Source organism: Galeopterus variegatus, unplaced genomic scaffold, assembly GCF_000696425.1.
Source record: "Galeopterus variegatus unplaced genomic scaffold, G_variegatus-3.0.2 Scaffold1781, whole genome shotgun sequence".
Classification (NCBI taxonomy): domain Eukaryota; kingdom Metazoa; phylum Chordata; class Mammalia; order Dermoptera; family Cynocephalidae; genus Galeopterus; species Galeopterus variegatus.
In genome coordinates this window covers 84,177-108,199 of record NW_007727892.1, presented here as the reverse complement: position 1 = coordinate 108,199, position 24,023 = coordinate 84,177, and the positions used below count along the sequence as shown (strand labels likewise).

The 24,023-nt window shown below is 40.1% G+C and overlaps 1 protein-coding gene across 2 annotated transcripts in view; it reads left to right on the top strand.

Moving 5' to 3' along the window:
- Positions 1-22,481, top strand: part of KCNS3 (potassium voltage-gated channel, delayed-rectifier, subfamily S, member 3) — a 43,964-nt gene extending 21,483 nt beyond the window's left edge. For both annotated transcript variants that reach the window (XM_008578915.1, XM_008578913.1), the window contains exons 2-3: positions 5,842-6,033; positions 20,473-22,481. In XM_008578915.1, coding sequence (XP_008577137.1) covers positions 20,532-22,007 — 1,476 coding nt within the window. In that variant the 5' untranslated portion in view covers positions 5,842-6,033; positions 20,473-20,531 and the 3' untranslated portion in view covers positions 22,008-22,481. The remainder of the gene's footprint in view (positions 1-5,841; positions 6,034-20,472) is intronic.
- Positions 22,482-24,023: the final 1,542 nt, after the last annotated feature.

The window sequence follows — 24,023 nt, the reverse complement described above, 5'->3', positions numbered from 1 at the left end:
ACATTGTGGCTATTTTTCATGGTCTTTTAAGCATAATGGTTAAGAGGAGGGTTTTGGAGCATTATTTATTGTTTGTGTTTAAATCATGGAGTTATAACATTTAATAGCCATTGACTCTAGAGAATTACTTAACTTCTCTATCAGTTTCCCCATCTATAAAATGAATGCAGTTAAAACACTACTTACATGAGTGTTGTGATGATTGAGTAGGTTCAGACATTTAAACACCTAGAGTAGGGCCTGACTCAGTATGTGGGAGTTGTTACTATTATTATTTCAGCATTTTGAATGGCTGCAGAATATTCCATTGTATGGCTACTCCCCATTTATTTAGCCATTCCCTTATTGATGGACATTTAGGTTGCCTTTGACTTTTTACTCTTATGAATAATTGACGATACAGTGAGCATCCTTGTACATCTTTGAACACTTGTCTGATTTCTTTCCTTAGGACACATTCTGAAATGTGAAACTGTGGGATTTTCTGATACGCATTGCTAGTGTGTTTTCCCTACTATTATCATTGTGTGATATGGTTTTTCCCATGTGCTCCAAACCTGCTTGCTTTCAGTTCCTCTTTTTAATCAGTGTGTTAGTAAGTTGTTTGATACATCTGCCATTTAAAACATGGAGACAGACAGCACTGGTGTGGGGTCTCAAGCTCCCAGGTGGGCTGATTTGACTGTTTCCTGGCTATAGCCCCAGCCTCTGTCTTTAGCCAGCCATGCTACAGAAAGATGACTACACTGCAGACAGAGCCAGGGCAGTTTCTTCCTGGGGCCAGTGGAGTGGTGGCAGTCTCACAGGCCACTCGGAATGACCCCAGAGCCCCGTCAACACTCAGGGATGATCAGGCTGGGGTCAGTGACTTCCTCCTATGAGGTGCACACCCTTCCCCAGGACAGCTCCTGTTCTGCCTGTCTCTGCTTTCCTTTCTGTAGATTTTCTTGAGGAGGTGACTCTGCAGTGTCCCTGTCCCTCCCCTCTGCTCCCCAGGGGAGGTTGTCTGGAAACACAGAATCTGAGGAGAGGAAGGTGGTGTTTAGTTACCCATGCATCAAGCCTTTGGGATTTCAGGAGATGGTATTGCATTCACTCATTCTGAATGGCCAAGAGAAATATAATTTATATTAACCTTTCAAATATAATTTAGAGGCTTTGCTTTGAAAAGCATGTACTGGTTTTCTCATTAAAAAACCAGAACTTCTGTAAGTTTATTTTTAATCCCTAAATATATTAGACTCTGAGAAATTTTCATTTTTCTCTTTGGGACAGATCAAAATAAAAAAAATCATGTTAATTTAAGGATTTCTTATATTAACTTAAGCTACTGCTTGAAATTTGATAATTTGGAAAAAGTGAGTAGTTCAGGGATATTCATAGTAATCCACTGTCTGAATCAACTGGAAGAGGTTGTATTATTCTGATTGCTTTGGATTATAGGATTTAAATATCAGTACAGTTTTTCTAGCACACCAAATCCAATTATGGCAGTCTGATTGTCATATTTTAATTTTATTTAAGCAAAACCCTGGATGACAATTCTCATTAGTTAAGCAAGATAGAAGTAGGGTCGAATTTCCCCTTCCGTTGTTAGTCCTGTAATTACATTACTCTCAGATTTTATTGAAAATTGGCTTGTGATTGATGAATAGTGGCAAGACTACAAAACTGACATGTATTTGCATTTCTCCTGGGATATCACTGAATTTCCCCGAGGTTGGAGCTTTGGTCAGGAGTGGGTGTATTCAGCAGGAGCAGCGCATCTGCAGACAGCTGTCACAGGCTATCTATCTGCAACTAGATTAGTGCATGTGCACAATATATCATATGGTACTGAAAATGTTAGAAAACTTGACACAGACTCTCAGAGAAAATCACTAACCTTTAGACTCAAATTTCATGAAGCATGCTTTGAATTTCAACAAAAGGTTAAACTTGCTTTTATCTTTTCTCATTTTTAAAGTTTTGGTTGTCTGACACCAGAAATGTCATGAGTGAATTCTAAAAGAACAAATGTTGGGGGAATATCCCAAGCCCCTATCAGCAGATGAGGTATCAGTACAATCTGTCGTTCTGAGCTTTCTGACCTCCCAGCTCCCAGACAGGCGTCAGAGGTCCTTTTACTTTTCTTGTAGAGCATTGGTTCTCAACTGGGGATGATTTTGCTTCCAGAGGGACATTTGGCCTCCAGTGGGTAGAGGCTAGAGATGCTGCTAAACATCCTACAGTGCACAAGACAGCACCCACACGAAAGAATTACCTGGCCCCACAATGTCAATAGTGCTGAGGTTGAGACGCCCTGCTATTGAAATTTGCCAAGTCAAGATGTCTCCAGGGAAGCTCGCCAGCTGCCAGGAGGGTGCTTAAAGGTTCCTTTTCACTGGTAACCTTATCACAGGTCAGGGGCAGCTTTCTCAGTCTTACAGCTTCAGGAACTTACTCTCAGGTGTCCCAGAGCTGTTCAAACTCTAGGAGGTTGACTTATATCGAAACTCACGAGAAACTTTGTAAATAAAACTCTTCCTGCCTCATTAAGTTCCCCTAGTAGTCGACAGAGTGGATGCATGTGTTTGCTGCATAGCCCATACGATCCGTGTTGGCAAGATGCACAGGAACCCAGATCACGAGGCGGTGCCTCAGGGGGCCTGGAGTCAGAACAAGGGGAGGGTTTGGGTGTTGAGTGATACCTGAAACTCTGAGGTCGTGGCACTTATAACTCCACCCTTGAGACATCCCACCATCAGGGTGGGATGTGCTGAATCTTCAGCTTAAGACCCTTCTCCTTTAGCCAGTGCTGGGAGGGTCTTGGCAACAACCTCAGTGTTTCACACTTTCCTCCTCTGCCTCTGTTTGATGGGGATAATTAATATAAAGATAGATATTAGAACACTGTCCCTGACTGGAGGCTTTCTCAGTCTAGTGGGTGGCACTGATGTGATATTTCAAAAGAATGTGGGCAGGACAGTGATGGGAACACACAGGATTCTGAGCAAGTATAGAGGACACAGACCCATGCTGCATGTCACTTAGAGTGTCTTCATTGATCTATCAAGCACTGATTTCAAAGTTTTTGGAGAGCAGCATAACTCCTGAGATCCTGAGTCCTGGGAGAAGAGTGCAGGAGTCATCACCACTTTTGGGGACTGTCTGCTGTCTGTTTGCTTTTCCCTGGGTTCTGTTCCGAGATTGGATGTCAGGTCTCTGGGTGATGAAAGAATCTGAGATGCCACTTACCTCTCACCTTTTCCCTCTCAGTAATGGAGACAGTCATTTTGTGCAGTTTTGAATGCTGTTGTCAACCCACCAAGAAATAGAGCCAGGCTGGGGCAAAGTGCAAGGATAAGGCAGAGAGTTACTGTGGAGAGAGGAATTCTGCAGAGGGTAGCAGTATTTGAGTGAGCTTGATGTGTTTTGCCAGGATCCTGCTGAATCACTCAGCAAAGTCAGAAACCTGGTAAGTGCTATATCACAAACAATGCTCCCTCCTTTTGAACAGGTCAACACTGATGGAAGTGGTAGGAGCATAGAGAGATGGAAACATCAGATGGGATTATTAAGCAGGCAGGAAAGAAGGGAGAGTGTGTTGCATGCATACGTTTTTCTTCCACGAAGCTTGCTGGTTGGGATTGTGTTCTGCCTATCTCCCCTAATTCTTCCTTGACCTTCCCTAACAATTAAGAGGGACAATGGTTTTTCACACTAACTAACTCAGTTTGAATCCTGGCTCTCATACTTCTTAGGTGTGGGACTTTGGGCAAATAGATTCTCTGAGCCTCAATGTCCCACCTATAAAATGGGAATTATAATACTTACCATTTATGGTGGTTGAGGATAGAGGAGATGTGTATAGAACTTTTTGGAAGGTACCTGGCATGTTGTGGGGACTCAAAAAATGCTAGTTGTCATTTTATGCTAAAAAGTCACACTTAGAATGTGAGTACTCTGAGAGGAATGTGAATTGACACAAATTCACAGTAGGTATTGACAGGTGTTACATCTTTTCTGAAAATTCAGTTTTTTGGATAGAACTCATGGTGATAGAAAACGGGGCCAGGCACAGGAATTCTGAGTTTTGAGGGGAGAGAGAAAGGGACAGCCTGGGATGTCATTTACTCATCAGACACCGACTTAAAGCCCACCAGGTACCAGTTTCTATAAGAAGGACACACGTGGCTTGCCTCACAGTCTGTCCCTGGGCCAGCCCTGACCTTTCTGTGGTGAGCCGGTGTGGTGAACTTGCAGGCAGCACTTGGGGGTTCTTAGAAGTGCTGAACAGTCTAAGTACCTTGTTTTTTTTTCTTTTTTTTCTTCAGTAATTAATATAGTGATATCAAAGCTGTTTGCAGCTAATTAATTATCTTCCAGCCAGATTAATCTTACCTTTCTTTAAAATGTGCTACAGTTGGAAAGGCATCTGATGGGAAAAGGAAGATTGTATGCATGTGCTATATCCTCTGTAAAAGGCACATCAGCATTTCCGTGTTTCATGGGAGTGCACCTGTCTCAGGCTGACTCAGCGGTGTGCTACTGGTAGGCCGAGGAGGAGGACGATTATTTTAGCTACTGAATTGATTTTATTTATCCCTTTGATATTTCTCTACCTCCTCTGCCAAGAGTTTCATCTCAGAAATTCAGTTTGGGTGAAGCCACATTTTGTTTCTGGATCTTTCCTCTTTATCACCTTTGTTAGAGGTAGAAATTTACCCCTTGTAAAGCCCAGATGTGCTGAAGGATTACTCTGCCCATTGTTGGGACCAGCTTGGAAACTGTGCTGCTCACTGCCCCTGCGTTGCCCCTGCATTGCCCCTGCATCGCCCCTTGATGTTGTTAGGACACTGTTACTTGTTTATTTGGTTTTGGGCCTGTTGGGGGTTTGCGGGTAGGCACTGCATGTGGTTTGTAATCCTAATGTCCGAGATAATGCCTGGCATATCTTAAATAGCCAGAGGCACTTCTTTCATGTCTTTTGCTCAGAATCAATATTTCCTTCTTCTTTCTTTTTCCCTTATTTTGGACCTGGTGTTGATTGGAAAACCTGAACATCAATGGATGGATGCTTAGATGCTAGTACAAATCTATGGGAGTGCAACAACGTGAGGCAAGACTTACCTGGCTGGAAACTGGAATTTTTTTGCTGTCTTTAATTTATTCAGAAAGAGAAACTGAAATTTGTCTTTTTAGTATTCCATTGTGTAGATATACCACATTTTCCGTATTATTATTTTTTTTGACACAAACTTACCCTCCCATACACATGCACGCACACCACATCAACTAGAGGACTCTATGTTAGTACGCATAGTCATTTCTGATCTGTGAAATATTACATTGGGCAAGTAAGGCAAAATCGAATTTGGCCAGCTTTTGAAAGTTATTGATTTCAAATGAGAGCAGTAGTATTAATTCTATTAGAGCAGTAAAACCCAGAAGTCAGTCTCTGATGTTCATTCAGAAGTTTACAAGTCTATCCTTGATGAGTTATCTAGGAGAATAACACTGCTGTAAGAAACTGTGGGAGGTGCACGGCTGTAGACCTATTTCTAGGGCCTAGTTTGATCTTTGGATGTTTCACTGGCCTGTGTCAGTGGAGATTTCCCAAGTTTTCCACTGCAGTCAAGTTCCGAGAGTCAAACCTATCCACATGTCTCCTAGCCATGTGTCCAGTGGGAGCAATGGTTGTACAGGGGGAAAAGACCTCCCCCACCCCTTTGAGAATTACACGGGGCTCTAAGATTTTTGTCTAATCAGCAAAGCGCCCAGAGTGCTGAGTCTGAGATAGGATGTCTGGGGTGTGTTTCCTCCTTGCAGTGACAACTTGGCTGATGGTTTCTTTTGCAGGTGAGAGTGATTTTCCAGTGATTGCTTTGGCCTGTACAGCCAGAGAACAGGATTCTTCTCTTCTTTTTGCCCACTAAATGCCTGTGTGCACCACACATTCCTGTGAACGAGGAAGGCTGGAGCTTCTTGGATGACGATGAACATCCCACTGGGCAGGATGAGGGCAGAGTGTGTGACGTTGCCACCACAAGGGTAAGAGTCGCCTCTCTGTCATTTCTTTTTTTTTTTTTTTCCTGTATGTGTGTGTGTTTCTCTCTGTCATTTTCTGTGGCACCTATTAAATCAAAGGAAGAGGTGAATGAACCTTCCAGTGTGGTGACAAAGAAGGTGAGACGCCAGGGAGACTATTCTGACTTTAAAGTCCACTGGGCAGTTGGGACAGACAACTAAAGGAGAAAGAGCGTCGGTCTGGAATGATTAGATCGGATTTGTACTTGTGCTGAGGGACACCACAGGCTGATTTTAGAAAATCTGTCATCCACATTCCCTCCCCCTTCCCTTTGTGACTTATTTATAGCTCAGACTTGAGGGAGTAACACTACTGTTATGGTGACAAGCTCGCACTTGTGTCCATTTGGGTCATACTGACTTAGCATGGGTGCAGTGGACTTGGCGTTGGTTAAAAGTCTGGCTGGGTCACAGACTGGGCAGCGTGTTGGAAGTTCCTGACACAGAGGCTCATTTTTGTTTGAAGTGCATAGTGTTTAATACATGCTGGGTCAATTCCAATTAAGCTTGAGATATCCCACATAAAAGTCAGGTTTCCAGGTTCTCCTGCTACACCGAATGATGCGTCTATACTTGGCCTCTGTTCCCAGAAAGGACTCAGGCTCTGAGTATCCTCTGCCTCTTAGAGAGGAGTGGGTCATTAACCCTGGTCCCTGACCAGCCCACCTCATTTTTTTTTTTTTGACTTAGTTGTTTGGCCAGTAGACACATTTTATTTTGCCATGCCTGCTCTAGATCATTCTGCCAGCTCTTTGACAAAAGCAGTGGTAGTTTTTGTTAATTCCTCCAGATAAAAGCAAATATCTTACACAGGCTGTGGGCAGCAATTAGCATAATGGACTCCAGCTGCAGAGAGGACGCTACATGATCCTTTCCCTGCAGGAGCTTAGAGTCTAGAGGGAGCGACGATCAGACTTGAGGGGACTAGGGAAAACTAGAAAACATGACGGTACCTTGTGACAGGTGCTAAAGTAAAGGTATACACAAAGGGCTGTGGGAGAAGGTGAGTAGGGCCGAGGAGGCAGGGAAGGAAAACTATTAATTGGCCGGGGTGCATTCAAATTCTCCAGAAGTCCCTCTCCTGGACACCAGAGCTTGACTGTTATAAACACTTGCATATGCATTTCTCCATGCAGCGTGGCTCAGCTGGGGCTGTGATGGGGTATCTACCACAGGGTTAGGGGCCACTTTTGTGGCAAAGTGCACATTTTTCCTGTTTCTGGTGGAAAAGCTGTCATGTGTGATTCTTTGCTTTTCACAAATGGGGCAGCTTTCTGGCTGTTTGGCTCACTCGATCACTCAGCCTTCTATGCAACCCTCCTCTGGAGATAAGTGTGTGCATCACAGAGATCCCTGGAGCTTCCAGAGAGGAGCAGTCACATTAAATGGAAATCCAGGAGGAATGACTACAACTTTGATACAATTTTACCAATTGGAAGGAGCAAGAGAGGGGAAGGGAATAGAGGCAGCAAGCCGGGAGGTGGAAACACTTTTATCAATCTCTCATTTTTATAATAAAGTTTTACATGTGTCTTGTGCTTTATGTTTTCAAAAGACTTTTGTATTTGTTATTTTATCCCTGTGGTGAGTTTACCATCTCCTTTTATAGATCAAGAATCTACCTACCAGCCTGGCTGATTAGCTCACAGAGTTTGGTGCTGATAACACCAAAGTCACAAATTCAATCCCTGTACCAGCCAGCCGCCAAAAACCCCCCAAAACTACCTACCTAAGGTTGTGTAGCTGGGAAGAGGCAACTCAAATACAAGTTTTTAGAGTCCTAGACTTTTTTTTTTGGCAGGAAGCTGTTCAGTACAGGGATAGAACCCTGGACCTTGGTGCTGTCAGCACCACGGCAGCACTCTGACCAGCTGAGCTAACCAGCCAGCCAACTTTTGCTTTTTTTGCTAATTGCCTCTGATGGTTCAACATTCAAAAGCTGGGTTCAGGTTATGAATACTCTGAAATAAGGTGACCTGGGACCCCAGAGGCTACTTAGACCTGCGTCATTGGTGTGTTGTCAGCTGTGGCCCATGCTGTCAGAACATGCCAGACACAGAACAGACCTGGGAGGGTGATTTCTTGCCTGTGTATTTGGCTGGTGGAACTAATACTTTACATCAAGGCTTCCTCAGTGGCCTGGGCTGAACCACTTGGAAGGCCATTGGAGGAAACAACCCCATGTTGGAGCCCTGTGATGCCCTGCCAATGCTGATCATACTTTACATCAAGGCTTCCTCAGTGGCCTGGGCTGAACCACTTGGAAGGCCATTGGAGGACACAACCCCATGTTGGAGCCCTGTGATGCCCTGCGAATGCTGATTCCTGGGAACAAAGACTCAAATCCTGAAGGCTCTTTGAAGCTTCTTGTATTCTACACTCTGGCTCTGGGCATGTCCTTCTACATGCTGCACAAACAGCTGTTTGCTTTTCAGAATTGCCTGTGTGAGCTACTGTGAAAACACTCTTATTCATGAGGGCCTGAATCTGAGATGCCAGCATCTCCATTTCCAAATCCACAGTCAGGGTGGATAGTGCCACTGGCATTAGTCATACTCCCCGCTCTTCTCTGGCCTATTGTTGATTTCTAGTTTTATTTCCTTTACATGTTGCCCGTTCCAGTGCACGGGGAACTTCGTGTAAGAGAGGGCCACCACCCGGGGAGGGTGCTGAGGGGGTGACATGGATGTGGGTTGAGTTTAGATTTTCAATTCTGTTTATATTTGCTGGTTTTATTTGATATACTGTCACATGGCATGGCCAGAAATTGGATTTAGCATGACCTACACTTTTTAAAAACCTAAATGATTTTTCTTTTATGTTTAATAGATTGAAATGAAATTCTTAGAAGAATGTTCCAAAAAGATGGCAGTATTAATGCTGAAAATAGCCTATATTTTTTTCTTTGATGAAAGGACTAATGTACATTTTTGGACAAATGGAAAAGAAAAAGGAATCTAGGTTTTTTTTTATTTACTTTTATGGAATTGATTTTAAAAAGTGGTTCTGTCCAATGAGAAAAACTGGCTTGTATTATTATACCTTTGTTACTTTGCTGAGCAAAGTGCATCAAAGACAGCCATGCACATTTGTGTACATATATGTGTCAGCCCTGAAAAGACACAGTTTTGAGAATACTTTTTTAAGTGAGTTTGAGAGCATGAAGCAAAGAGAGCAGGAAGTAGACTATGAAGGGGTGAGTGAATAAGAGGTTAATGGCATTGAAAAGGCTTAATAGGGTACCCCTTGGAGTGAATCAATAGTTTCACTTCAACAGTAGTTGCTCTTTTAAGCTACCAGTGAATATCTTGGAGTTTTGACATCTTTTTCTTTTCAGTCTTGCAAACACCTAGAGGCACCATGTAGCCAAATACTGTATCCAGTGTTCTCACCATGAGTGATTTGGGTTGATTGTGGACAGGAGAATTGATATAATGAGCCTAAGCTCTTCTTTAGGAACGGAATGAAAATAGCAGCTGGTTCTTCTACTTTGTGGCCAAATGCCTTTGGACCCACAGATGTGCCTGATTTGAGACTCGCCAAAACTAATACCCCTACAAAAGGGTATGGCATTCTTCAAGGAGAATGGCTGACAAAATATGCAAATTAGAACATCAGCCAGTTTCTACTTCCTCTCACCTTTTCAAATTTAGTTTTTCTTATTTGAGGTGTGGTGAGGAGTCTGCCTCATGAAAGCTGAATAATGTTAGCCAAACTCTGAGCCTCGGGTTTTCCTCTTTGCCACGTGAGAGTGTAAGATCTACTGCTTAGGGTTGTTGGACAATTAAAGGAAATGATGCATTCTTTCAGTTGTACTTACTCATTGCCTGCTAATGTCTGAGTACTGCACTAGTTGCTGGGAATAAAAGGGTAAACGATGGTGTATATGAAATCACTTACCACTGTGCATGGACTGAAAAAAAGTGCTTAGTAAAATTTTCTTAAAACATTTTCAAGGGAGAATTTTAACATGTACAAAATAAAGAGATAATATATTAAACTCCTGTGTACCCATCACCCAGCTGAGACAATTATTAACTCATGACCATCTAGTATGATCAGTGCCCCTGTCTTCTCATGTATTATTATAAAGTGATTCACAAACGTTGTATAATTTTATCCATAAATATTTTAGTATATATTTACAAAAGTTAAGGACTCTTTTTCCAGAATGTAATTACAATACCATTAGGACATCAAAAAATTAGCAATAATTCTTTTATATTATCAAGTGTCTAGTTGGTGTTCAAATACCTCTGATTTATATATATATATATATATATATGCACAAACACTATATATATATTTTAAACATTTGGATTGTTAGAATCAGGATCCATACAAAACCCATACATTGGATCTGTTTGATATGTCTCTTATTTGATCTCTGACATTTGTAGTGTACAGTTTCCCACAGTCTGGATTTTGCTGATTACATCTCTGTGGTGTTATTGAACTTGTTCCTCTGAAATATCTATTTTATTTCAGGAAAATCTAGTTATTTTGTTACGTTAAGCTTGACTAGTGGGTTCTGATCTGCATATTATGAAGTTCCCCATCAGCTTTTTATCCAGGTTTTAGCAGCAATTGATGTGCCTACATACATTATTTCATTATGAATTGCAAAATGATGAGATTTTAATTCCTTCATTCCTTCTTCATTTATTAGCTGGAATCCTTTTTTTTATATGATAGTATTATTGAGATATACTTCACATAATAAAATCTACCTATTAAATTGCTTGATTCAGTGGTTGTTAGTATATTCATAAGGCTGTAAAACAATCTAATTCCAGAACATTTTTATCACATCCCAAAGACACCCATACACATTAGTAGTCCCAGTCTTCTTTGCCCCCAGCCCCCAGTAGTCTAATCTACTTTCAGCCTCTATGGGTTTATCTATTCTGGATATTTCATGTAAATGGGGTCATTCAATATATATGGCATTTTTGGAGTCTGGCTTCTTTCATTAGCAGAATGTTTTAAAAGTTGATACATGTTGTGGTATGTATCAGTACTTCATTTCTTTTAATGGCCAAATAATATCCCATTGTATGGATGTACTGTGTTGTGTTTATCCATTCATCAATTGGTAGAAATTTGAGTTATCTCCCCTGTTTTGGCTATTATGAATAATGCTGCTATGAACATTAAATACATGTTTTTGTTTGAACATTCGTTTTCAGTTCTTGGGAATATACCTAGGAGTGGAATTGCTGGGTTATATGATAACTCCGTGTTTAACTTTTTGAGGAATGGATCTAAAACTTTAAAAAATGGCTGCATCAATTCACGTTACCACCAGTAAAAAGGGTTCCAATTTCTCTACATCTTTGCCAACCTTGTTGTATAACACTTGTATTGTTATTACTTTTTGACTATAGCCATTGTAGTAATGGGAAGTGGTATCTCATTGTGATTTTGGTTTGCATTTTTCCCTAATGACTATTGATGTTAAGCATCTTTCCATGTACCTTTTGGCTATTTGTATATTTTCACAGAAATGTCTCTCAAAATCAATTGCCCATTTTTAAATAGGTTATTTGACTTTCTGTTGTTGAGTTGTAAGACTTATTTATTCTGGGTAACAGACCCTTATCAGTTTTATGATTCACAAATATTTTTTTTCCCATTTTGTGGGTTGTCTTTTCATTTTTTTGATACTTATCCTTTGATTTGATAATATCCATCAAAGCACATTTTTAATTTTGATGATGTTATTGAATCTATTTTTCCTTTTATTTTACTGTGATTTTAGTGTCATATCTAAGAAGCCTTTGCCTAATCCAAGGTCACTAAAATTTATACCTGTGTTTTCTTCTAAGAGTTTTATAGTTTTAGCACCTATATTTAGGTCTTTGATCCATTTAAAGTTAATTTTTGTATATGGTGTGAGGTAGACATTCAATTTCATTCTTCTGCATGTGGCTATTCAGTTGTCCCTATACCATTTATTAAAAAGACTATTCCTCCCTTCATTGATTTGTTTTGGTACCCTTGTCAAGAATCAATTGACTGTAGATATGCTGTTATTTCTGTACTCTCAATTCTGTTACATTGATCTTCCTGTCTATCCTATGTCATTATCACACTTGTGATTACTATAGCTTTATTATACATTTTGAAATTGTGAAGTATGAGTACTCCAACCTTGTTCTTTTTCAAGATTGTTTTGGCTATTCTGGGTCTCTTATATTTCCATATGAATTTTGGAATAAAATTTTCAATTTCTGAAAAAAGGCAGCTAGGGTTCAATTGGGATTGTATTGAATCTGGATTAATTTGGGTAGTATTGCCATTTTAACAGTAGTAAATTTTCCAATCCATGAACATGGAATGTCTTTCTATTTATTTACTTCTTCTTTAATTTTTTTAAACAATGTTTTGTAGTTTTCATTGTATAAGGTTGCACCACTTTTGTTAAATTTATTTGTAAATATTTTATTCTTTTTGATGCTACTGTAAATTTAATATTTTTCTTAATTTCATGTTTATCTTTTCTCATTGGTAGTATATAGAAATACAATTGATTTTTGTATATTAATCTGTATCCTGCAACATTAGGAACCGGTCTGTATGTGGGATCCGAACCCTCGGCGGGAGCGCCGCCGCACTCTCAAGCGACGCACTATCCAGTGCGCCACCGGGCCGGCCCAGCTCTAGTTTTTTAAATGTGTAAATTTGCCAGACTTTTCTGTATACAAAATTATGTCATCTCCAGATAGAGGTAGTTTAACTTCTTTCTTTTCAATCTGGATACATTTTATTTCTCTCTGTTTCCTAATTTCCCTGAGTAGAACTTCTAGTACAATGTTGAATAGAAGTGGTGAGAGTAGAGATCGTGTTTTGTTCTTGATCTTAGGAGAAAAGCTTCCAGTCTTTCATCATTAAGCATGTTTAGCTGTAGGTTTTTCACAGATGCCTTTTATCAAGTTGGGGAAATTCCCTTCTATTCCTAGTTTGTTGAATTTTTTTTTTTTTTTGATCATGAAAGGGTGTTGGATTTCTTCAAATGCTTTTTCTGCATCTATTGGGATGATAATGTTATTTTTTCCCTATATTCTATGAGTATATTTTGTTACTTTGCTTGATTTATGTGTGTTAAATCAATCTTGTATTCCTTAGATAAATTCCTCTAGTCATGGTGTGTACTCCTTTCTATATTTTGCTGAAATTGGTTTGCTAGTCTTTTGTTGAGAATTTTGCATCTGTATTCATAGGGATATTGGTCTGTAGTTTTCTTGTGATGTCTTTTTGTAGTTCTGGTTTCAGGGTAACATTAGCTTTCTAGAATGAGTTGAGAATTGTTTCTATTTTTTTTTTGAAGCGTTTGTAAAAGATTGGTGTTAATTCTTCATTAAATGTGTGGTAGAATTCATTAGTGAAGCTGTCTTTTCCTGAGCTTTCCATGTGGGAGTTTTTTCTACTGCAGATTTAATAACTTTACTTGTTATAGGTTTATTCAGATTTTCTTTTTCTTCTTGAGTCAGTTTCCATAGGTTGTGTCTTTCTAGTGATTTGTCTACTCCATCTAAGTTATCTAATTTGTGGGCATAAAATTGTTCATAGTATTCTCTTATAAATTCTTTTCATTTCTGTAAGGTCAGTGTGATGTCCCCTCTTGTGTTGCTGATTTTGCTAATTTGAATCTTCTCTAATTTTTTCATGGTTACTCTAGCTAAAGATTTGTCAATTTTATCATTTTAAATAACCAACTTATGGTTTTCTTGATTTTCTCTATTTTTATTCCTATTCTCTATATCATTTATTTCCACTTTAATCTTTATTATTTCCTTTCTTCATCTCACTTTGGCTTTAGTTTCCTCCTCTCTTTCTAGTTTTTAAAGTCACAGTTAGATCATTATATATATTTGAGATCTTTCTTTTATTATAGTGTATACAGCTATGTATTTTCTTCCAACCACTGCTTTAGCCGTAAACCCCATAATTTTGTAATGTTGAATTTTTGTGTTTATTCAACTCAAAGTATTTTTATATTTCCCTTGTAATTCCTCCTTTAATCCATTAGTTATTTAGGAGTGTTATTTAATTTACACACATTTTGAATTTCCCCAATTTCCTATTGTTATTGATGTCTAATTTCATTCCATTCTGGCTAGTGTACATACTCGTACTATTTCAATACTTATAAATTTATTGAAGTTTGCTTTATGTCCTAGCATGGTCTGTACTTGAGAATTTTCCATATGCACTTGAGAAGAATGTGTATTCTACCATTGCTGGGCAGCGTTCTCTATAGGTGTCTGTTAGATTTTGGTTTATAATGTTTAAATATTCTTTTTCCTGTTGATTTTCTGTCTAGTTGTTCTATTTATTATTGAAAGTGAGGTATTGAAATCTCCAACTATTATTTTTGAATGGTCTATTTCCCCCTTCAGTTCTGTCAGTTTTTGCATCACGTATTTTTTTTGGGGGGGAGCTCTATTGTTAGATACATATATCTAACAATATTTTATTACTATAAAATGCCCTTTGTCTCTAGCAATAATTTTTGTCTTAAATTTTATTTTGTGTGTTATTATTATAGCCACTCAAGCTCTCTTTCAGTAATTATTTTCATTCTTTTACTTTCAACCTGTTTATGTTTTTAAAATCGAAATTAGTATTTTCTAGTGTACCATTTTAATTGTTTCTGTTATTATATTTTTTGAATTATTGGTATATTTTTATAAAGAAAACATTTTTATAAAGAAAAATGTTTATTATTAACTACTGTATGATTTTTCTAAGATATAATTTAGGCAGGAATGCAGGATAAATGTTTGATTTTTCTCTTTATTTTCCACATTACAGAATAATGAGTTGGTACATTAGCACTCTCCAAAAGCGACCAATATATTTCTTTTTTTTTTTTTTCTTAAAAATATTACTATGAACCAAAAATTTTATGTCGTCTGTTTTTTGTTTGTTTGTTCTGGGATTTTGGAGGGGGATGACTGGCTGGTACAGGGATCTGGACTCTTGAACTTGGTGTTACATGGCTGCACTTTAACCAGCTGAGCTAACTGTCCAGCCCCTATGAACCAGAAATTTTAATATTCGTGATGTGTTTCAGTACCTTGCAGATTTTATTTCTTTTCTTTTTAGGGCACAGATTTTTCCATCTCTGACCAGTGGGAATTTCCTGAAGTTGGCCCTGAGTCCTTTTGACTCTGCATCATCTTTCATAGCTTCGTTGCTTTCTGGTATAAGAAGATATTCCAGGCTTATTGTGTACATTTCTTGCCCCAGACCTTGAATTGGCTATTTCTCCATGGATTCCTGCTTCTTTTTAGTGAGAAATTGTATTTAGATGTCTCAGTCTGAGTTTGTGTCTTTGCACTTGAGTTGGTGTCTTCTTTTTAGACTGAAACAGATTTACATGCAGGAAGTTTGTTGGGAAGTTCCCTTGGCATGAATACCTGTGGGGAAGTGAAAGAAGTAGGGTTGGGCAGAGAGGGGTTGAACTGTGATGAGGTTGCAACAGAAACCTCAGCTGACCCTATCGGGAACCATGGAGCTGGGTTGCCCATCTTGAGAAAAGGGTGCTGGGTCTTTATATCCCCCTCATAGACAAGTCATTGGATGTGGGGTGGCCTGGGGAGGGAGTGTGACCTTAGGCGAGGCAGCTCTGTTTGGCTGATGGTGATTCCCAAAAAGGGACTTAGCTGAAAGCCATTAGCTACTAACACTCCCAGCAGGTGTGAGGATGAGTGCCTCAGTTCTGAAGGGGAGATATAGCCAATGCACCACAGTTTTCTACCTACTCATTTATTTCAAGACTTTTTTAGTAGACAGAGCTCAAAAATAAGATTTTCTTTTAACAACAACAACAAAAAAATGAGTTCATACTAATATTTCCAATAAAGATTCAGGATTAATGGGTTTTTATTTCATTTCTTTGATTTTTATATTCATATTTTTTTATTTGGCACACCAAATCTTGGGGATTCCTAATGACATTAATATAATTAATTTGCTTTGTCCTATGTGTGTGTATAAAAATTTTAGAATAACTATACCAATATGATTACTTAAAATATTTTAAGATTCTGTATTATTTTTGTTTCAGAATATATACCACTAGGGATGTACAGTCAAATTATTACATTTTAAAATATCTTGAAATAATTCATCTCTTTGAGGTTAAGCCACCACCTTGATACAGAGCGAGGTTTAATTTTTAGGGATTACCTTTTGTATGTTTATTTAATTTTGTTTCATAATTATGTAAAACATTTATGTGTTTCCCAAGTCCAGCTTCCAACATTGTCTCCTATACCCTGTTCCCTTTCTCCCCACAGAGGGAAGCATTTTATTGGTTTTTGGCTTAGCCTTCCACTGTTTCTTTTTCTATACTGAGCAAGTGCAAACACATGTGTGTATGTATATGTATACACACACTTGTATATATATGTGTGTATGTATATAGTCCTGAGTCCCCATTGGATAAATTGTAACATGCTATATATGTTTTTCTCTAATTTGCTCCCCCCCCATTTTAATATGTCTTAGAAATCACTCCATTTCTTATGTATAGAGACATAGAACATAGTTTTTGCAGTCAGTCCTCTATTGATGAACATTTAGGTTGTTTCCAGTTATTCAGCTGTTTTCATTTCTTGACTGTATATTTTTGGGAGAGGGTTGCCTATGCATTCGTGCTAGATTTTGGCAAATTCCCCTCCATAGAGATCCCGTTCATTTTTCATTCCCACTGCAATGTGGAAAGTACTGCTTCCCATAAACTCATCAACAAAATATGTAGTCCAATGTTTGGATTTTTTTCCAATTTGACAGATTAGATGTGATATTTCAGTATAGTTTTAATGTGCATTTATCTTATTATGAATAAGGTTGAGCATTTTTCCTCTGTTTTTAGTCCAATTTGTCTTTTTTTCTGTGAACTATCTGTTCATGTCTCTTGTCCATTTTTCTATAATGCTGTCACTCTTTATTCCCTCTGTTTTAAAGCTCTTTATATGTTTATGTTTTAGGTATATTAATCTCATCTGTGATATAAGTTTCAAACATTTTCCCCATATTCTGTTTTTAAACTACTATATCTTTTTTCCAGATCAGAAAAATTACTTTTATGTAATCAAATTTATTCTCTTTTGTTATTTTTTCTGTATTTTGAGTCAGAATTAGGAAAGTTTTTCCCATTTCTGGTTTATAGAGAAATTGACCCATATTTTTATTTAGTATGTGTATGGTTCACACACACACACACACACACACACACACACACATATCCTTTTATACATAAATGTTTTCTAAAAGAAGTAAATGAATGACTTAAATAAATCTCGTCTGACTAGAGAGATCTTGGAAATAATGATGTTCAGTATCTGGTTTTAATGTGACTTTAAATATGTGAGCCGGAATGCTGTCGAGAATATGGAGCTTGGCCTGAGGATCCCCGGCTTGGGCCTCTGCCTCTAACCCTTACTAGCTGTATGATGCCCACTAATCTCTTCTGATCCTGCTTCCTCATCTGCTAAGTCCCAGGGCAGCAGGAGGAGCAAATGGTATAAAGAATGTCTGTGATTGGTGAGGGACCGTCTACATGTAGGGAAGCTTACTGCAGTTTGTAAAGGTGGGCTCTCCTTTCCTGTCCTCAGTTGGCTGTGGGCCAGACATAGCCAAGGAAACCAACACTGTGACTCTGGCCACAGTGACTTGGTGAATCTCAGCTTGCCCTCTGAGTTGAAGCATTTGATCTGATCCAGACAGACATGCTTTCCTTGTTCTCTCTTCTGAAAGCCCCACAACAAGAAACCCCTTGTTTTATGATGTGTGTTTCTTTTATGAGTAGACTTTGTGGAATGGATAGACCTCATAATGGGCTTTCACTGGCACAGAGTGAATAAAATGCTAGGAGGACAGAGCAGGAAGACTGATATTATGTCTGATAACAGTGTTCTTCAGAGAGGTGACTGCAGAGAGATTGGGAAACGGAGTACACACATATATGTGTGCATGCATATAATGTACATATGCAGGTAGTGTCATGAAGACAACCAATGACTTTATATCATTGTATGTTCCCAGGATAGCCAAAGGGATGAAAAATAATCCACCAGAAAATAACTTCCATTAAAGTCTTAATGCCAGTTTAGCTAAAACTGTTCCTCGGAACATTTTACTACTATACTTGCCGTGAGCATGAGCCAGCTTTCAGAGAACTAAGTTTCATAAATGTTTGGATGAAGTCAGGAGCTCTGACACAAGCCCTTCAAAGAAGATCTCTTACTAAAAATAAAAGCAGAAGAGGAAAACAACCGAGTCTTTTGAAGAGGTCAGCAAGTCTATTAAATGGTGCATCAAGCCATACTGTGGTCTCTGGTTTCCTGGGGCACATTTACTGTTCGTGTCTCGAGAGCAAGTGCCCATGTATTCTTTATGACTATGGAATTTCCCCTGGAGTAAATGGCACCAGGCTATACTTTCAGGCTGTGACCTCTGGTGTGTCTCTTTCAGAGGAGAAGGCTCTTGTCTTGCTGACAACCTTGGCTTTCCATAAACATGAGGGGAAAAAATTCCCTTCTGACCTTTCTGCCTCCTCTAATGGTGTGATTGGCTGCCCACTCATGCAGGCTAGAAACACAGCCTCCTGCAGCCTTTCTCCTTCCTTGTCCCTTCTTTCCAATCACTCACCAGTTGCTGTCAATTCTACTTTCTGAAGTTCTCTTGAGTCTGTCAAGAGACAAACTTCCTCTTTATCCACATTTCTGCTGTGTGTGTACAGATCCTCGCTTCCTCTCTCTGTTCTGTTGCAGTCCCACCTCCTCTGCCCCAGCCTGTCCCCTGCAGTCTTCCACCCTGATGTCACTGGGGTCTTTCTAAGTCACAGTCACAAATGCAGCTTCGCCCATTTGAAGAAGACCTATTAGTGGTCTTGCTGACAGGATAAAATCCAGATTCTTCAGGCTGATGTACAAGACCCTTCACAGTCTGGCTCCTGCCTGCCCTGTGGTGCCCTCAGTTGGGAATGTTCTTTTTCCTTCTGTTTGGTCAACTATGCTTGAACCTTCAACATTCCAGCTGCATGTAACCTCTGCTAGGAAGCTTCTCCCGCCAGAGGTCATTGCTCTTTTCTTAATAATTCCAAAGATGCTTGCCTCACCTCTGGTATAGCACTTCCCACACTGGATTATTAGATTATAGTAAGAGAGAAAACAGGGGAGGGGGGAGTCTATGTGGTGGTGAGAACATGGGCTTTAGAGTTAATTCAACCTGGGTTTAAATCTTGGCTCTGCCATTTACCTAATGTGTGATCTTGGACTTAACCTCTCTGAGTATCCATTTTTCTGTACACCTACCTTTTGGCGTTGGGAAGATTTAATGATGTAATGTGAACAAGGCATCTAATAGGACCTGGTGGGAACTTGCATATGATCATCTCCTACCTACCTTTCTTTTCTCTGTACCATCTGCTCTGAGGAAACATGATTGTATTGGGTGATGGTCAAAATCTATTATTTTCTCTCTGAGAAATGGATCTGGTACATCGTGGTTAGTGTCAGAACTAGAAACAGGCCATGTGCTCAGCCAGTGTAGACGTCTATGGAGAGATAACCGTGGATGAGGGCTGTGTGGGAGACTGTCCGTGAGGGGAGGAAGGAGGTGGGAGGGGCGCTTTGTATCAGGAAACTGATAGTGCAATTAGGGTCAAAAGGTTTTCTCAAGTCAATTTCTTTCTAGGTGGATGTACCTGAAACACCATCCCATGAAGTGTAATGATATCTTTAAGATATAGGGTACTTAAGGACGAGGAGATAATTATATCCTCTTGACTGTCTACATCCACACATAGGGAACAGGGCTTTCTCATAGAGGAGTAAAACGCTGGAGCAGAAGGGGAGGCCCAGAACCTGTGCAGGAGCTGAGCTGAGGTCGGAGTACAGAGCAGAGGAGACAGCTGTTTCTGCAGGTGCATGGCAGAGCCCCGGGGACAGGGAGGGGCAAGCTGCACGCCTGGCAGCAACTAGCCTTGCACATCTGAGCCTGGCATTCCCAGACAAGGAGGGCCTCGTGGCCGAGACTCAGGAGATGCTTGTGTTGTGTAAGTGATCTAAAATGCATTGTTTTTTGGGGGGACAGAGGAGGGAGATAAAGTTTGGATGCTTCATAAACACAGAAATAGGAATTAGGGTTCATTAAAAATTATACTGCTGTCTTTTCTCTTTCCTAAAAAATGGATCTATATAAGCCCAAGTTTTTAAAAGAGAAAAACAGTTGTGTGTGGATTTTCTTCTCGTCAAAATGTGTAATTCATTTTTATTGCATTTTCTGCTTTGCTTTTCATGTAGCCCATCCTCCTGGAAAAGACAGATTAAAAATAAGCTTGGCCAGGCACGACGGGACAGTGCTAATACCATCTTATGCTCCTTCCAGGTGTGGCCTGATCTTCCTCGTCGCCCTTCCCAGCCAGCGCCCTGCCTTCTGTATCCACCATGGTGTTTGGTGAATTTTTCCATCACCCTGGACAAGACGAGGAACTTGTCAACCTGAATGTGGGGGGCTTTAAGCAGTCTGTTGACCAAAGCACCCTCCTGCGGTTCCCTCACACCAGACTGGGGAAGTTGCTAACTTGCCACTCTGAAGAGGCCATTCTGGAGCTGTGCGATGACTACAGCGTGGCTGACAAAGAGTACTACTTTGATCGGAACCCCTCCTTGTTCAGATACGTGCTGAATTTTTACTACACTGGGAAGCTGCATGTCATGGAGGAGCTGTGCGTGTTCTCCTTCTGCCAGGAGATCGAGTACTGGGGCATTAACGAGCTCTTCCTCGACTCCTGCTGCAGCAATCGCTACCAGGAGCGCAAGGAGGAGACCCATGAGAAGGACTGGGAGCAGAAGAGCCAGGAGGTGAGCACCGACTCCTCGTTTGAAGAGTCGTCCCTTTTTGAGAAAGAGCTGGAGAAGTTTGACAAGCTGCGGTTCGGTCAGCTCCGGAAGAAAATCTGGATTCGAATGGAAAACCCAGGCTACTGCTTGTCTGCCAAGCTGATCGCCATCTCCTCCCTGAGTGTGGTGCTGGCCTCCATCGTGGCCATGTGCATCCACAGCATGTCGGAGTTCCAGAACGAGGATGGGGAGGTGGAGGACCCGGTGCTGGAAGGTGTGGAGATCGCGTGCATCGCCTGGTTCACCGGGGAGCTTGCCATCCGGCTGGTTGCCGCTCCCTGCCAAAAGAAATTCTGGAAAAACCCTCTGAACATCATCGACTTTGTCTCCATCATTCCCTTCTATGCCACGTTGGCGGTGGACACCAAGGAGGAAGAGAGTGAGGACATTGAGAACATGGGCAAGGTGGTCCAGATCCTTCGGCTTATGCGGATTTTCCGTATACTAAAGCTTGCCCGGCACTCGGTAGGACTTCGGTCTCTAGGTGCCACCCTGAGACACAGCTACCATGAAGTAGGGCTGCTGCTTCTCTTCCTATCTGTGGGCATTTCCATCTTCTCTGTGCTGATCTACTCTGTGGAGAAAGATGAGCACACGTCCAGCCTCACCAGCATCCCCATCTGCTGGTGGTGGGCCACCATCAGCATGACCACGGTGGGCTATGGCGACACCCACCCTGTCACCTTGGCTGGGAAGCTCATTGCCAGCTCCTGCATCATCTGTGGTATCTTGGTGGTGGCTCTTCCTATCACCATCATCTTCAATAAGTTTTCCAAGTACTACCAGAAGCAAAAGGACATTGATGTGGACCAGTGCAGTGAGGACCCACCAGAGAAGTGTCCTGAGCTACCTTACTTTAACATTAGGGATATTTATGCCCAGCAGATGCACACCTTCATTACCAGTCTGTCTTCCATAGGCATTGTGGTGAGCGATCCCAACTCCACAGACGCTTCCAGCATTGAAGACAATGAGGACATTTATAACACTGCATCTTTGGAGAACTGTACAGAAAAATGAGCAGGGACGTCTGTGCCTGGATCTTGTGTCCCTTCCCGACAATAGGTTAACACAGCTTTATAAACCTCAATGGGTTCGTTAAAGTCATTTAATTCTCAGGGTGTACCTTTCAGCCATAGTTGGACATTCTTTGCTGAATTCTGAAATGATAGAATTGTCTTTATTTTTCTCAGTGAGATCAATTAAATGCCTTGTTCTGAAATTTATTTTTTACAAGAGAGAGTTGTGATATGGTTTTGGAAAAAAAGGTAAATGGTATTGGGTGGGATTTATTGCTACGGCTTATGCATCATTCTGTGTCTGTCATTTACTCACATTGAGCTAATTGTAAATTACTGACAAGTAGAATCAAAGGTCCAGCTGACTGAAGACTACATGCATGTAAGATCCGCAGAATGAGACAATGCATGTAAATCCATGTTCATGTCTAGACATGGAAATTAGGAGCCTAATAAACTTCCTAATTCAGTATGGGGAATGTCTTGATTGTATGTTTTTATGTTGAGTAAGTGCATTTCAGTGTGTTCAAAATTGGTTTGGAAGGGAAGTACTCTTTTTGGAGTATCAAGAGTCCTTTCTTTATGTTTTGAATTTTGCATATAAACCAAAGATACACTAGTTCTTTTGTTCATCTAGTTCTTTTGGTTGGTGGTTGTCAGGTAGAAGAGCATGTCCATGATTAAATTGCACTGTCCAGTGTAAATTGATTAAACATGTAGGTGTTTAGGATATACTCAAGTTGGCATAGATTAATGAAGCATGTGCTCTGACAGGTACATTTCCAGTACGTATTTTGAATTTTGTAATAAGTTTTACTTCTCACCACCTGAAATTTATGTAGAGTAAACCTACACACTCACAGGCAGAGATACATTCAGTGAATGGACGAGGGGAGAAATGTTCAAACACACCAATGTGATTCATTATGGCCAGAGGAATGAAACTTAAATCACTGAAGAAAGCTATGACAGCAGCTATAATGTGAGCCACCATTTCCAAATAGCCGTAGAGATGGTAATGTGTGCATCTTATGTAGAAACCCCTCATGATGAAAGAAGACACACATACTCATGTTCAGAGCAGTGACAGCAGTTCTATCCCATGAGGAAAGATTTAAGCAAAAGTCTTAATTTTGGAGATGTACAGTGATTGTAACTTATGCTGTTAGGTAACAGGGTTTTCCCTCTGAGGTCTTTTGAATGGAAGAGCCACAATGGATTTATTATTGAACTTGTTATGCTTGTAGATGCATTCCATTGAAAGAAGGACATTGCCTGTAGGTTATCAGGTGAAGACAACTCTGTGATTCGTCGCCCCTCTTAATGTTTCTATGACTTCTAAGATAGATATAACTAAACAGCATTTATAGTCACATTTAAATCTTGAGGCTTATTGCATCCATGTGTGTCATCCCCTCCCATTTGAAAAAAAAAAATCTTTTTTTCCTCCAAAATGTCTTTTTGATGTTAGCATAAATATAGTTTTGAGGCATAGCAATACAATTTGGGATGCTGTTTTATTAAAGATTTCCTAATTAGTAGTGAAATACCTGAAGAATGCTTATATAGTAATAGTAGTAATAATCACAGCAACAATAATACTAATAATAAGCTACTTAGGTGAGTGCTTTACCTATATATTATTTATTCCTTCCAACATCCCTAAGTAACAGGGGTTTATTACAGTCTCCATTTTAAGATAAGGAAACTGAGGTTTATGGGAGAAGTGGCTTACTTAAGTTGACACAGTGGATAAGGGAGTTGAGCTTCGAACCCTGGGAGCAAGACTCCAGAGCCTGTGCTCTGAACTGCCTCCTGCTCTGCTGTGCAGGAAGTGGAAGCAAGCAAACGTCAGAACAGAGTGCATCTGAAGGGACAAAGAACAACAAACCCTGTCAGACTTTGATATTTCCAGAAGGTGGGTTGAAAGGGGTTGAAAGGTTGCGTGAAATCTTTCCTTTCCTGATCCAGAAATCAGACACACTGTTTACAGAGACAGAGTTTTCTAGAATGTCCC